At 43.6% G+C, this 16,093-nt stretch overlaps 1 protein-coding gene across 2 annotated transcripts in view; it reads left to right on the plus strand.

The window, feature by feature from the left end:
* The first annotated feature begins 825 nt into the window (after positions 1–825).
* Positions 826–16,093, plus strand: part of LOC121285920 (P2X purinoceptor 4-like) — a 56,066-nt gene continuing 40,798 nt past the window's right edge. For both annotated transcript variants that reach the window (XM_041202867.1, XM_041202868.1), the window contains exons 1-3: positions 826–1,012; positions 3,986–4,133; positions 5,302–5,373. In XM_041202867.1, the coding sequence (XP_041058801.1) occupies positions 879–1,012; positions 3,986–4,133; positions 5,302–5,373 (354 nt within the window). In that variant the 5' untranslated portion in view covers positions 826–878. The remainder of the gene's footprint in view (positions 1,013–3,985; positions 4,134–5,301; positions 5,374–16,093) is intronic.

A 16,093-nucleotide genomic window follows, 5' to 3' on the forward strand; every position in this document is an offset into this window, starting at 1 on the left:
TTGGAGGCAATAAGGCAAAGGCTCACTAGATTGGTTCCTGGAATGAGAAGATTGTCCTATGATGAGGGGCTGAGTAAATTAGGCCTATAATCTCTTGTGTTTGAAGGAATGAGAGGTGATTTAATTGAAACCTACAAGAGGCTAAAGGGACTTTACAGGGTAGACACAGTAAGGTTGTTTCCCCCGACTGGGGAATCTAAAACATAGGGGCACAGTCTCAGGATAATCAGTCGATCATTTAGGAATGAGCTGAGGAGGGTTTTGAATCTTTGGAATTCTCTACACCAAAGGATTGTGGATGGTTGAGTAGATTAAAGACTGAAATAGGTTTTTGGGTCTCTCGGGGAATTAAGGGATAAGGGAAGCAGGCAGTAAAGTGGAGTTGATGCAGAAGATCGGTGATGATTGTACTGAATGATGAGCAAACCTGAGGGGCTGATTGGTCTACTCCTGCCCTGTTTCTTATGTTTTTAACTGCTGATGCAACAGCAACTAACTCAATGCACAATGCCAATTAGACTGGTGATTTTCCTGGTCTCAGCTACTATCTAATGAGCTCACCGAGGCTCTACAACATTCGCCATAACTTGAAAAAAAGGACCCAATTCCGAGATTTTCCCCTCATAAGAACACAGGAGGCCAGGTAATACATTTAATATCCGACTCAGGTTAAGACACAATTCTATTCTTTCTAAAGAAACTGGATGCTCTAAAACTGTTGATCAAGCTTCAGTACCACAGAGCAAACAAAAGCTGATTCGATATGAGTAATATTAGGAGCAAAATAAATAGTAGAATCACATGACCAAGTGGGAAGGACTTGGCTCTGCAGTAGAGTGCTAAGGTCTCATCTGAGAAGAAACTGAACAGCCTTAACAATGGCAGGTTGCTGTACGTCAGTTTGTGATTTTATTGTGGAATATGATACTCCCAGGATCGTACTCATTAAAAACAGAAAAGTTGGAGTCGTAAACAGGGTCGTCCAGTTAGCAATCCTTGCCTACGTTATTGGGTGAGCTACACTGTAATTCTTCCGCATTTTTATTAGAGAAATAATTAAGATTATACGGAATTATTAATAACAGAAAATACAGTAGCATCTTTTTTAAATTGCGAAGATGTACTAGTTACAAAATCCGAGAGGCAACGACCTTTGGACATTCAAGCCGTTTATGTGAAACGTCATGCTGGACTTCTGTGAAATGTTTATAATGTAGAAAATATTTCGAAACAACGGCGAATTTGGATTTAGGCTATGCGACGATTACAGATGACGCGTCAACACTGAATGAAAGCCAATGGAAGAGTAATGCTTGATGAATGAGTTTCACTTTAATTTAATATGAAATGGAGATTCGTCCTCTATCCCGCCCACTCCTTTCCGTTATTCCCGTTCTGTAAAGGTAGCTCTTAAATATTTTGGTAACTACCTTGCTAAATGATAGTCAGAGCTGGACCGAACGTGTTCAAATCACATGTCTAATAAAGAAAACCTTTCAGCAAGTCATTGGCTAGCCATTACGAGTTGAACTCTGGCTGATTGTTCTCAGGGTATCGGGAAGGTAATATTGCCAATCAAAGCATCGTTCAGCGATAGAATCATGCAGCACAGAAAGAGGTCATTTGGTCCATCATTCCCGTATCGGCTCTTCGAAGGGCCTGCCCAATAAAGTCTATTCCCTTGCTCTTTTCGCATAGCCGTGCAAATTTTCCCCTTTGTAAATATTTCTCCAGTCCCTATTCAATTTGCTATTGAAAGCTCTTCCACCACCCTTTCAGCCACTGCATTCCAGATTATAACAACCCTGTTTTTTTTTAAAGCTATCTCACTTTTTTGCCAATTATCTTAAATCTGTATCCTCTTGTTGGTAACCCTTCAGCTATTAGAAATAACAATTTATATTTATATAGCACCTTTCATATAATAAAACATCTCCAGGCGCTTGACAGGAGCACGAGGAAATATTAGGTCCGATGACCAAAAGTAGGAGTGCAGTAAGGAGGAAAGTGGGCTACAGCAGTGTAAAGGTATAGGGAGGGTTTAAGGCCAAAGCAAATGAAGGCGCGGCCATCAATAGTGGAGCAATTAAAATCAGGAGTGCTGAAGCCAGAATTGGGGAAATGTAGATATCTTGAAAGGTTGTAGGGCTGGAGAAGATTATGGAGATAGGGAGGAGTGAGATCATGGAGCAATTTGAAAACAAGGAAGAGAATTTTAAAATCAAGATGTTGCTTGACTGGGAACCAAATAAAGTAAATAAAGGGAAACTATCAAAACCCTTCATGATTATGTACACTGCTATCAAATCTCCTCTTAACCTCTTTGTTGTAAGAACAATCTGAGTTTCTCCACATAATTCTCCAGCACTCAGTTACTCCCCTCCTTGAACCACCTTGTCTTGTTATATGTTTCCGCCTTCAAACGCCTTCTTAAAACTTCTCTTCAACAGTGCTTTTGACCACCTTCCCCGAAGCTCTACCCACCCATTCCTGAGCCCAATTGTAAAGCATCTCAAAATGTTTTGTTAAATATTCCACCATGATTCAAAGAAGAGCATGGAATGATCTGAGTCCTGGTCAATATTACTCCTTTAAACTGCAAAACCTAAAAAACAGATTAACTGGTGATTTGGCAAGTTTGCTTCTTGTGGAACTTTGATGTATGCAAATTACAGTGCAGCAGTGATGACATTTTAAAACTAACTTGTTGGTTTGGGACGTCCTGAAGATTTAATAATTTGTTATATAAATGCAAGTTCTTTCAGGCAACTCTTTGGCTACATTTTCCTTGCTGCTTCTGTCTCTGTGCTCTGTAGTTTCTGTTAATGTGAACAAATCTACTTAGTTCCCCACAACATGTGTTTATCTCCAGGAAAAGATGGAAATTGTAGTTAAATTCAGTTAAGGAGAGCAGAAAGTTAAAATTCAACTAAATTCATTGTAAAAAAAAAAATCCAATTTCTGCCCCTGATTGCTATCTGTGAGAAACATACCAATCTGTATAGTTGGTAAAGATAGGATGAGAAAGAGCTGTGTAACCATCCACATCCCTTTCATGATCAGATAGTGTACCAGTACTCATTGTTTTGAGTTCACAAATATATTGAACTGTAATCTATCATGAAACTATGGAGCTGAAACACAATGTTAAAGATTCTCAGGACCACAGCTACCTATGGTAGGTCTATCCTGCCTGTGGGTCAGGACAGGACATACCAAGGGATGGTAATGGTAGGGATTTTGGGATGTTGGCTGAAATATAATTCTGTTAGTACAATTATTTCTTGGCTAGCTTGTACAGTTGACTGGTCTGGAATTGCTTGAGTCTTGTCCTGATCCGATGGATGGGTCTTTCTGATCAGATTTGTAATTGTTGTTTTGTAACTAAGTAGCTTGATAAGTCACTTCAGAAGGCATTAAGAGATACCAAATGTTGTGACAGGAATCATAGTTCAGCCAGATCTGAGGTGGCAAGTTAACTTCACTAAAGAACATTTGGGTTTACGACAATCCAGCAGCTTTCAAGGCCATCCCTCTGATGCTAGTCTACAAATTATCAGATTTGTTTAATTTGATTTCACAGCTTGCCATGGAGGGATGATAACTTAGACCTCAGGGTCATTAGTCCAGTGCCATAACCATTGGACTACCATTTCAATGTCAACTTACAAGTATCTTTGATTGTACAGCTAGGAATTTTAAAAATTCATTCTTAGGATGTAAGCATTGCTGGCAAGTTCAGCATTTATTGCCCATCTCTAATTGCCCATGAGAAAGTGGTGCTGAGCCACCTTCAAATACACTGCTTCAAATACAAGTAAAACCCCAAGGCACAGCATATAGACAATCTTTCAATGTACTGAAATAGAAATACCCTTAATTAACTTTCCTCAGAGCCATTAAATATTCAATACTGTTTGACAATTTTGTTGCATACAGCAAAATGATCATTACCATTGGCAATTTAAAAAAAAATGTTTTCCAGATGGGTACTTGTGTGGGAGAAAGGCTACCAAGAATTTGATTCCACCATCGGCTCAGTCACAACCAAAGTCAAAGGTATCGCCATTACAAATTCAACTCCTCTTGAAGAACACATATGGGATGCAGCTGATTATGTTATCCCTTCACAGGTACATTTTTGAATACCAAAACTTTTGAAAATCATATAATGCATATATTCTCCTATGACAGGTCATTAATTAAAATATACTCAGTTTATTAAAGTTGCATGAATCACTGCACTCATGCACTGCAGAAGTGAATCATTGAGCTGAAAAAGCCAGAAAGATTTAGGGAATTATCCTTTTCTGTGTCATAGAAGATTTTGCATGTTTTTTTTTCTGGGGAATCAATTCATTGCTTTTTGCCACTGTGTGCTTTTCTCTCTACTTCCCTGTGCTTGCATTGGGATACTGACTGCATTTTTTCTTCTTCTGGTTGCTAGAGGGAAAATGAACTGTCTTTGTGTGGTTTTTTTTTGCATAGCTTTGTGTGTTATGTTGGAGGAAAAGAGCAAGAGAAGTGGGAATTAAGTTTAATTCTCAGAGGACATTTGTGTCTCTCTGCTACATCTCATTTTCCATCTACTTTGGAGGATGCATTTTTCCATCTATTTGAGGAAGTAGAATCTTTTTGCAGGTGGACTGGATTGTATGGTTTATCTGTCTGAAAGGAGATTGCATTTTCCCTCTTTCTATTGAGGGAGATGCATTTGTTTGCTTGGACTTGTGTTTCTCTCCATCTATTGTAGGAGCAGGCAAGAGTGTGTTTGTTTGTCCACCTATCTGCAGAGGAGAGGAAGGTATGGATTTTTATCTTTTCTGGCTGAGTGGTAATCAGGCAGAGCAGGTTGCCCGCTCTTGATAGGACCCACCTGACTTTTCATTGACAAATTTCATTCCTTAAAATTAATGGAATGATAAAAATTGGGCAGGTTCCATACAGGGCAGGTGATTAGCTTTGCCAGGTAACTGCCCAGACAGTAAAGCTGAAAATCTATCCATACATTTCTTAACCTGACTGCAACATGAATATGTTTTTCTGTTTACAAGGAATGTATATTTCAAATCTGTTTGGACCACCAAAATCAAACTCCTAGCACAGAAAATAATACTGAAAGTTCTATTTCTAGTTCTGAAGCAGTAAACATATTTCTTTTATTAGTTACTAAAATGGAAGGTTTTATCCAAGTGTAATTTTTGAGAGTTTTGATGCAGAAAACTTATTTTATTTAGAGATTCAAGCATTGTTGTTTCTTTATGGCTGTACATGTTATTTAACATTTTTTTCTCTTAACAGGAAGAAAATTCCTTCTTTGTTATGACTAATGTTATTCTTACAAAGAATCAGGTGCAAGGCCGGTGTCCTGAGGTAAGAATTCAGCAGATACTTCACATCCTTAATTGCTGTGACTTGTTTTACAACTAAACATGTAAATTCACATGAATGTTTGCAATTTGAACAGAGCTTATGCCACAGCCCTTTTGTAATATAAGATCTAATCATCAAGTCACATTAAAATTAAGTCAGTTGCACCCGTGTAGGACACTCAGCCTATTTATTCCATACTTTTGGTTTCATCAGCAGAAATGTATCAATAAATGTAAAAATTCTCATCGGAAAGGGTGACCAAATACATAAGAAGTTCAGTATTTAACATATCCGGTTTGGTTCATTGTTTGGTTGCTCACTTTTTCATCTGCTGTGCTGGTGCCAGATTTAGATCCTCCCCTCCCTGTTTGCTTTTCTCAATGCTTTTTCAAAATTAGTATTCATGGGAACATAGAAAAACATGTAGGCCATACAGCCTCTTGAGATCTGATGTGTAACTCAGCTTCATTTACACACCTTTGTTCTATATCTCTTGATACCCTTGCCTAACAAAATTATATTGGTCTCAATCTTAAATTTCAATTGACCCAACATCCACAGCTGCTTGGGGGAATGAGTTCCAGATTTCCACTACCCTTTGTATGAATAAGTGCTTCATAATTTCACTGCTAAATGGCCTAGCTCTAATTCTAGATTCTGATTCCCAGGAAATAGAGATTCAATTGTGTAGATCGAGAAACTATCATTTGAAACAACTCTGAGATCATTCCTCAACCTATTAAACTTGAGGGAATACAAGCTAAGAATATGCAATCTGTCCTTATAATTTAAACCTTTAAGTCCTGTTATCATTTGAGTGAATCTGCACTATACTCCTTCCAAGGCTAATATATCCTTCCTGCCATTTGGTGGCTAACCAAGGCTTTGTACAACTGAAGCATCACTTCCTCTCTTTTGAATTCCAACCTCATTCAGATAATGTCAATACTCTGTTAGTCTTTTTGATTGTTCTTTGTACTTGTGTACTAATTTTGTAATTTGTTTACAAGGAGATAAATCAGTTTTCTCTTCTACAGCTCTTAGTGCCTTGCCATTAAGAAAATATTCTATTTTGTCTTCCTTGGATTCAGGAGAAGACTCGCACTTCCCCTCATTGAACTCCACCCATAATAGCTTTGTTCACTCACAGTCTATGTTTGTCTCTTTGCAACTTCCTGCTCTCATCCACACAACCTACCGTGCCTCTTATCCTTAGTCTCAACTGCAAACCTGATATACCAAACCTCTCTATTCCTTCATCCAGTCATTCATATATATGGTGAAAATCTGAGGTTCCAGTATAGATCCCAGAGGATCGTCACTTGTCATAACTTGCCATTCAGAGAATGAATACGTTTTCCCTACTCTGTCTCCTACTTTCCAACCAATTATTGATCCATGTCACAAGATTAGCCCTAATTCCATGCACTCCAATTTTTGCTAATCTCTTATGCAAAATCTAATCTAATCCCTTCTCAAAGGCCATAACTGATCCCCTATCCATCATGGTAGTGTGCATCTCAAATAATTCAACGAGCTTAGTTACATCTGACCTACTCTTCACAAATTCAAGTTGACTCTATTTGATCAGCTGATTCTATTCCAGTCTAAAAGAAAAAAGACTGACATAAACGCAAAGTGTTCAGCCACTGAGCGATATTTCATGCTCTCCTTGTGGTGAATTTGGGGGTGAGGAGGACATTTAATCAGACAAGACTAAACTGTTTATTAGACTGTTATCTGAAAAGGAAGAATGTGCAGGGTTACGGGGACAAGGCAGGAGAATGGCACTAAGGGAATTGCTCATTCGGAGAGCCAATGCAGACATGGTGGGCTGAATTGTGGCCTCCTGCGCCGTAAGAATTCTCTGATTCTGGGATGGTGGGGGGCCGGGGGTTGGGGGTGGGTGGGGTAGGGACCCTGATCATCAACTTTGTGGCAGGAAGGCCTGTGGACAGCCTCCCTACCCCACTGCCAACTGATGCCCTTAATTGTTCATTAATTGTCCACTTAAAGGCCTCATCCCTCTACAGTTGGTATTAATCCAGCAGTTATGGGCCTGTCACCACACAGGGAGCATGACATGCAAACCTCTGCATATGGCTTGATTCCCAGAGAGATCAAAAATATGTCTATTGCAGCCTTAAATATATACAGTCATTTGGGGTAGAGAGTTTCAAAAATTCACAATCCTCTGAGTGAAGAAATTTCTCCCCACTTAAATGATCGTCCCCTTATGGCAGAGGTAATGTATTCGTTGCTGTTTGTCTGTAAACAATATATCTGAAAAAGTAATGGACTGATTTCAACAAAACTTAGTACACAGAGTATGGCTCAAGGAAGAACTGATACATTTTTGGCGAAGATGCGGATTGGATCTGGATGCTGAAATTTTTTACAGGATCCATCTGATAACATTAGGAGTTGGGCAAATTGACTTTTTCTTTTAGAATGTTGTGGGTTGCTTAATTTAGAATATTGATGATTTTTTTTTAGAATGTTGCAGATTGTCTCAGTTGCTGTGGTGCAATTTGTCACAGCTGTCAAAATCTGAACAGAGATTTCAAAGCAGGTTGTTGGATGTGGATTGGCCTGAAGCCTCCTGAGTTAGATAGAAGCTCTTATATATTAAAAAAAAAATCAGCTTTGTAGTTACAGAGCATCAACCAGGCAGGGAAAAACCTCAAAAGAAGAACTACATAATTGTAATAACAATGAGTTAGCATAGCATGGCAGAGGTATGTGCTCTACTGAGTTCCCTGTTCACTGTTCTGAGACTGTGCCCCTATGAGATTTGCCAGCCAGGGGAAACAACTTCCCAGTGCCTATCTTATCAAGCCTCCTAAGTATCTTGTATGTTTCAATGTGATTGTCTCTCAGTCTTCTGAACTCCAGAGAATATAGGCCTAATTTATCAGAGGCAAAACCCTCTTATCCCAGGGACCAAACTTCCTTATACCACCTCCAAAACAAGTATATCTTTCCTTAGATATGGAGATCAAAACTGTGCGGGGCAGTTTCCCTGGCCTTTCTAAAGGTCCCAATCCCAATGCTCAGGATGTGGTCAGGTTTCCGTAATAGCTACTACGGCATTCCCTTTAAGCTGAATTTGTGTTTCAAACCAATTTGTTTTCTTTCTTATTTTATGTATATTCATGTAAAGAACTCCTCTACGAGTGACTATCCACAGGCAAACCCCCCCCACCCGCCACCTGCCCATATGTGCTGTTGGCCTTTTACTTGCACTTTTTGACAGTATGCATTTTCCTTTTTCACTACATTAATAGGTGTAAAAGATTTGGTGGGAAAGGTCCCCACTGTCCTAGTTAACCTTTTTGTAAGAACACAGGTACCTGTTGGTTTAGGTAAGACCATTTTGTTAGTATTGCCATCCCTTACCCAAAGAGTGGTTGCTGTGTCCCAGGAATCTGAAATACTTACTAGACAAATCCAGCTATACAGATAGTCTTCTTCTTGTCCTCATCTGTTGCTTATTGCCGTATTTGTCAATGGTTACTTGATTACCTTACCCCTTACCAGCTTTACTACTCCTAGCTCTGTTCCAGAGACCCTTTCTCTGAAGAATGTTAACTCTCAAGCTATCTAACTTTCTACTCAAGTACTGTAACTTTTGTACACTTCATATTTACGTAATCACCCTGCATGGTAGATGATTCCAGGCAGGTTCACATCATACATGTTGTACACATCAATCCAGACTCTAATCCAGCCATACCTATTTATATTACACACAAAAACAGAAAATGCTGGAAAAACTCAGTAGGTCTAACAGCATCAGTGGAGAGAAAGATAGGGTTAATGTGTCGCGTTCGTATGACTCTTTACTTCTGCTCTGAGTTTTTCCAGCATTTTCTATTTTTGTTTCAGATTTCCAGCATCCATAGTATTTTGCTTTCATGCTCATAACTATTTATATGTTTAACCCAATGGATATTTAACACAGATTTTTTAAAGTAATGGTTTATTGAATTATTTCAATTTATTCCAATTATTTTTACTTAATATTTTTGAAAAATTCTTGTCCTACACCCAGTTATTATATAGTAAAACCTGTAATTTACAGTTCAGATGCATACTTTAAAAATATTTCCTTGCCACCTTATAAGTTCTTTCTTGTAAGATTTTTTAAAAATTCTGTTAGATCATTTCCTTTTTCATTCGTAAATCACTCAAAGCATGCAAACACTCACTGAGCATCAGAACTTGGGAGGCTGAATTTCTTTGGCTGTTCTTCTGGTCTCCTGCTGTAGCTCTGGGAGTATGGTGCAGTGCTCAAAATCAGGCCGAGATTCTGGAGTGGGTGGAGAGGAGCTATATCAGGATGATACCAGAGAGGAGGGAATTCAGTTATGTGGTAAGATTGGAGAAGCTGGAATTGGCCTGCTTAGAGCAGAGATAGTTAGGGGGAGACCTAATAGATAGATGCATTAAAAATTATGAAGGGTTTTGATGAAGCAAGTGAAGAGAAACTATTTACTCTGGCAAGTGCATAACCAGAGGTTATTTAAAATAATTGCCAAAAGAACTAGAGGCAAAATGAGGAGACAAGAGTCAAGGTCTGGAATGCACTGTCTGAAAGTGTGGTAGAATCAAATAACTTTCATTGTAACTTTCAAAACACAATTGGACATGTACTTGAAGAGGACTATTGCAGAGTTATGGGGAAAATGTTTGGGTGTGGGCCTGTCTTGACAGCTCCATCAAAAAGCCAGCACAGGTATGACCGGCTGAATGGACTCCTACCGTGCTGTAAGATTCTTTGATTCATTGATTCTGAAATGTCTTATGCTAGGTTGATTTGTGAATTCTGGTTTATTTTGTAAGGAGCAAAGCCTCCACCTACCTTAAAGAGAACTGGCCATGCCAGAGGAGCAGGAGCTGCAAACTCTCATTTTTCCCAGCCCAATGGGCGATCAGCTCAATCAAAAATAAGGGACAAAGGAATTTCACATGAAGATGTTAAGTAGTCAAAGGTTTATATCACACAGTATGATATGACCCACTTTGTTACCTTTCTTTTGACTTCTTTCCATGGTGACCATGGCTGGAATTTTCTATGCCCACTGACAGTGGGCATCATAGGTGGTGTGAGTGGACATTGTGGTGCGATTGGTTTCACGACGGCGGGTTGAGATTGTCCGCTCAGCCTGCTGACAGCGGGCCGGGTTTCCCGCCATTGGTCATCGGGAATCTCATTGTAATACATCAGCATATCATTATCAGGCCATCCTGAAAGGCTCTTGCACTCCCACTGGATTGTCCATTCATGTCGGCGGGAAAGCACGCCAATGTGTTTCACAACAGCACAGAGGTGACGTGCACTTGGCGGCCTTCACTTTGGGTGAACTGGAGGTGAGCGTACAGCAACATTCTGCAGAGCTCACCAGAGTTGCCTGTTGCTTTGCAGACTTCAGTGGTGCTGGGGGGGGCGGTGGTTGGGGTTAAATGCTGCCCTGCCTTGAAGTCGAGTTTTGAGGGTGAGGGAGAGTTGGGGACAGATGCCGCCTGGCCTCAGAGGCGATTTTTGAGGGTGAGGGGGAGCAAGGGGCAAGTGCAGCCTTGCTATTGAGGTGATTTGTGAGGGGGGGCGTGCAGCCTTGTTGTTGAGGTGACTGGTGGCAGTTGGTGGGGGTGTGGTGGCGGTTAAGGACAGTCCTGCCTCTGAGGCGGCTGATGATGGGATGGGGGTGGCAAGGGCAGCCCTGCCGCTCAATATAGCACACAAGCATTCGGGGTGGGGGGTAGGGTAGGCGAGGGAAGTGGCCATGCATTCGGGGAAATCTGTGGAAAGTGACCATTCCTCTGCAACTGAGACACTTCAGGCGCAGCCACAGTGATATGATTGGGGTTAAACTCCTAGCTTATCTGCTCAGTCAAGCAATGCAGAGGCATCAAAGTGCCACCAAGTTCTCCAGAGCTCCCCCTACACCACCCCCACCACCACCGCCCTGCCTTGGCACAGACTGCAAATTCATGAGCACTTGGACTACACATGTGGTACAATCTCCTTGCTAAAGCTGGCCATGTAGCAGTCATTGCTGGAGGTGCTCACGGCCCCTTGCAATGAGAGCATCCTGGTTTGGACCAGTCTCCCCCATGGTTCAAGCTAACAGGGCAGTCATGCAGCGCACTAATCTCTGGCCATCCAGGTGGTGGTCAGCAATCTCCAGGAAGCGTTAAAGGGCCGTCACACTTAAACCAGGACAGGTTCTTAGTACACCCATCCTAACCAAGTATCCCTCTCTTTCATCCTGTAGGAGGAGTACATCAGGATCATGGAGTCTGGTGAACTAGCTGTATGCTTGATGGCCTACAGAGTGCGAAGACAACGGAGGAGAGAGCAACTGAGGCTCCTGGCTGTGCAGATCAGGAGCAGCAGCCTCAGGAAGTAGGGGTGGCTGGAGCTCCTGCATACACCGCCCAAGAGCCACAGCTAGCTATCACAGGCTGGCACCTAGCGATATCCAGGGTCTATAGACGTAGCCTTTCATTCCTGCAGGTGAACGAGAACCAGTATTGCCGGAGACTGTGAATGTTTAGGGAACTGATCTGCCACCTGCTGCAGGATTTGGCACCACGGGGACATGGAGGACATCCACTGCCAGTGGCTGTGAAAGTGACCATGGTGCTCAATTTCTATGCTGGTGGCCCCTTTCAGGGTTCCACAGGTGACCTCTGTGAAATCTTTCAAGCTTCCAATCACAAATGCATCCATGAGGTCAGGGATACCATCTTTGCAAGGGCACACAACTTTGTGAATTTCGCCCAGGACCAGGAGAGCCAGGGTGCAAGAGCAATTGGATTTGCACATATCTCGGGTTTCCCCCAGGTGCAGGGTGTGATTGACTGCACTCATGTGGTGCTCAAATCTCCATCGCAACACATGGTGGACTACATCAACCGCCTAAGGGCTTCCATTCATTGAATGTGCAGCTGGTGTGCGACCACCGGAAACGCATCCTGCAGGTGTGCGCGCAGTTTCCCAGGGAGTGTGCATGACTCCTACAGCCTCAGTTGGTCAAATTTCGTTGGAGTTTTCCAGGGTCAAGAGTAGCTGCCAGGAAGGCTCCTCGGGGACAAGGGCTACCCGCAGAGGCCATGGCTGATGACACCCGTATGGTGGCCTCAGACTGCAGCAGAGCGTCGATGTAATGAGGTTCATACTGCAGCTCGCAACTTGGTGGAGCAGACCGTCGAGATGCTGAAGATGAGATTCTGGTGCCTGGATTGGTCTGGTGGAGCCCTGCAATACAGTCCGCAGAGGGTGTCACTCATCGTTGTCGTCTGCTGCGCCCTTTACAACCTGACGCTCCAACGGGGAGATGAGCTGGCTGAGGAGGGGATGGAGGAGCTGGACAGGAATGAAGCTGAGGAGGTCCTTGGAGGTGACGATGACAGGGATGAGGCCATTTCATTGGCTAGGCGAGGCAGGCAGGCTCGGGAGGCCCTCATGGCTGCTAGCTTTGTGGAGGATGGTGACGACATGCAGTGAGGTGACCCCATAGATCCTCTCATCGCAGTTGTGAACGTTTGACTCCAGTCTGGTTTATGGCAGCGCGAGTACCCTCAGTGAGAATGCTCCTGTCATGGAGAGGCAGTGAAGGCCCTAATAATCACTTGACTGCAGGAGGATGATGATGACATACATTGAGAACACTCCATAAATCTTCATACAGCCTCTCAGAATGTCTGACTTCTGTCTGGCCGAGGGCAGCTTGCTTGCACTCTGTGATCAGGGTCATATCAAAGAGACGCAGCCATGAAACTTTAGAAGCATCTGATGCTTTGTCCACCTTCAGCACCTGAGCCCTTCAGGAGCTGGAGCACAGCATCAGTGGTTACAGATGCTGAAGAAATGGGAGCAAGCCCCTCTTTAAAGGTACTGAGAGCACACCGAGAGAATGAGAGAACTCTGTGCCACCTACCCACTACATTCTGGCAGCAATGACCAGCACCATCGAGGCGCAGGCATCAGTAATATCTCCAGGGAGTGTGAGGCCGGACTATCACTTTGGTCTGAAGGCTGCACAGAGCACAGGGAAGAGGACCTGGACTGAGTCATCCGGCCTTTATTTTGTGCAGAAAGGTTTCACACCTGAGTGACAAGACCATTGCTCATCAGAACAAGGAGCCATAGGCAGGGAGATATTCTTGGGAGTTTATTGACAATAGTGAACAAATATGTACAAGTGATTAACACCCGTGCCCAGATTGTGCAACTAATTCTCCTTAACTTGTTAATTTAGTTTATTTGGTGGACTTCAAAAGAGTTAATTCTCCTTAACTTTCCTATAACCCTGCTGCTACGTATTGGTGCTCCCCAGACATCCACAAAGAAGGTGGAGGCAGCCTGCTGACTGCAATGCCCTGTCTGTGATGACTTTGGCAGGTGTCCTCTGGAGGACCGAGACTTGGAGGGCCCCAACTTGGTTTCAGGGTCCTGCTGTGTCAAAGTGGAACCCTCCTCGGGCTGTGGAGCTACAGCTGCTGAGGTCACAGGAAGAGGGGAGTTGGATGGGCCAGATACGTGAAGTCACCTGGATGGATGGGCCCGGAGTGCACACCTGCAGATCCTCCTCCTTATGGGTGCCCAGAGGCCCCGGATGACTCCTTGAGGAGCAGGGGTAGCTGGAGTGAGATGGAGCTGCCTGGCCCCTCTCAAGTACACACTATTGGAGGCCACCAATGGCATCAGCAATAGAAATAGGCCAAGGTCTCCGTGGTGGCTGCCATCCTACCAGTGTTGGCCTCGGTGCACTGACATGCCAGCGCTATCACCTCAAACTGAAGGCAGATGGACTCCTTCTTTGTGCTTTGCAATCTGAGGAGTGCAGCGGACATCCCTTCCTGATATTCCCGAGCATGCCTTTGCAGGTCCAGCAACTGTGACATAATCAAGTCCAGAGACTCATCACCTGACTTGGACTCAGCAAATTTCTGGCCTCCAGGAGTCCTTAGAGTGTCAGACACTTGGGAAGTCTCTGCCGCCGCCTGCTGTAGATCAGACAGTGCAATGTGCTCACCAGATTGTGATCCTGGGGTTACTCCAAAGCTAGGTCTCACCGAGGTGTGTGTCTCTGTGCTGTTGGAGGGTATGGGTGAGCACTGTGACAGGACTTCAGAGAGAGTGCCTCCAGATTTCTCTTCAGAGGCTCCTTCGGGGCTTGATTGGAGGCCCTGGGTCATGGACTCTGTCGGCTGTTTGGCAGATGTGCCAGCAAAAGCAAGGAGTGATAATGAGTGAATGGCATTGGCCTGTGAAAGAGGACACATCACTCATGCATGGTTGTCTGATGGATGTTGTACTGCTGGATCCTCACTTGGTAGAGCAGCACTGACCTCACCATCAGCACAGGACTGGTCCAGATGCTCGCCGGCCAGCTGGGTGGCTCTGTTTTCAAAGTCTGTGAGTACCTTGATTTCGGGCATTCTACCACCGGTCAGCGACCTCTCTCTCTTGTGTGCCAGCTTGTCCTGCATGGATAGAGATGAAGAAAGTGTAAGCAGAACGCCTGCCAGGCCAGATGATAAGTATGCCTGGCCTGTGCGGGTGGTGAGTGGTCCCATGGACAGGATGAGGACAGTGATGGTGATGTCCTTTGAACTGGCAGTGAGTGAGGGCCCTATAGATGTGTGCTGGGTTTGTGAGTAAGTGACTTACCCTGGCAGAACAGTGGAGATCATTCATCCTCTTGTGGCACTGGGTGGTTGTCCTCTTTTGTAGGGCGTTGGCGCTGACCATCACCTCCCAAGCCGGATTGGTCATGTTGCTGCCCATCCTGCAACCAGAGTGGGGTACAGGACATCCTGGCAGGCCTCAACGACATCCAGCAGTCGCACGGTCATTAAACCGGCAGGGGAGGGGGTTCAGTCTTCTTGCCTTTGAGGGCCATCTCTCCCCAGCAGCAGTGGTGAGCTGGAAGCACTGAGCACTGTGCTTGCGGCTGGCCTTTAAACATGGTGCCTGGTAAGATGCAACGGTGAGATGATGGTGGGCGGGCAAATGAGGAGCCTGCCAGCCATGGAAATAGCGTGTTTCCCAGGAATGCATAAATAATGAGGCGGGCTCAGGACAATCCGGTGTGAATACCTGCCATCGCGGTCGGCGGGCAGCTCACTGTTTTACCTGCCCGATACTGCACTTAGTGCAAAGTTGGGAAAACTCCACCCCATGTCTTTCCCTGAATATGAGGAGCTAAACTGGACGCAATACTCAGATCTCATCAGTGCCTTGCAGAATGTCAGCATTGCCTTGTTGAAATCCACATATGCTGTCATTCAGCTCACGCTGATCTATTTGTCTTGGGCGTTATTTCTCATTTTAAAGTTTGCTAAACTTTCCCACCCATATCTTTTCCTGGTGCACCTTGTTTACCAATATGACAGTGTAATGATCTTTCAACAATATGATGTAATTATGTTTGCTATGTTCAGTAACTGTACAGGTTACATAAACATTTCAATATTATGGACCCAAAAGTAACAGAGGTGAGTTCTGAATAGCAGGAAGCAATAGTGGGTGCAAAATCCAGAAGGAGTTTAATTGCATCAGAATTTTCAGTTTCAACATAGTTAAACCTATCATTTTACTTCAGGGTTTCACATCTCCTGTGTATATCAATGGGCATGTTGGTCACCCATATGATGTGATTGCAACTCAACTATTTAAAGGACCAATTCAAAGATGGAATTTGGAGGA

The sequence above is a fragment of the Carcharodon carcharias genome, chromosome 13 (assembly GCF_017639515.1).
Source record: "Carcharodon carcharias isolate sCarCar2 chromosome 13, sCarCar2.pri, whole genome shotgun sequence".
In the NCBI taxonomy this organism is placed as follows: Eukaryota; Metazoa; Chordata; class Chondrichthyes; order Lamniformes; family Lamnidae; genus Carcharodon; species Carcharodon carcharias.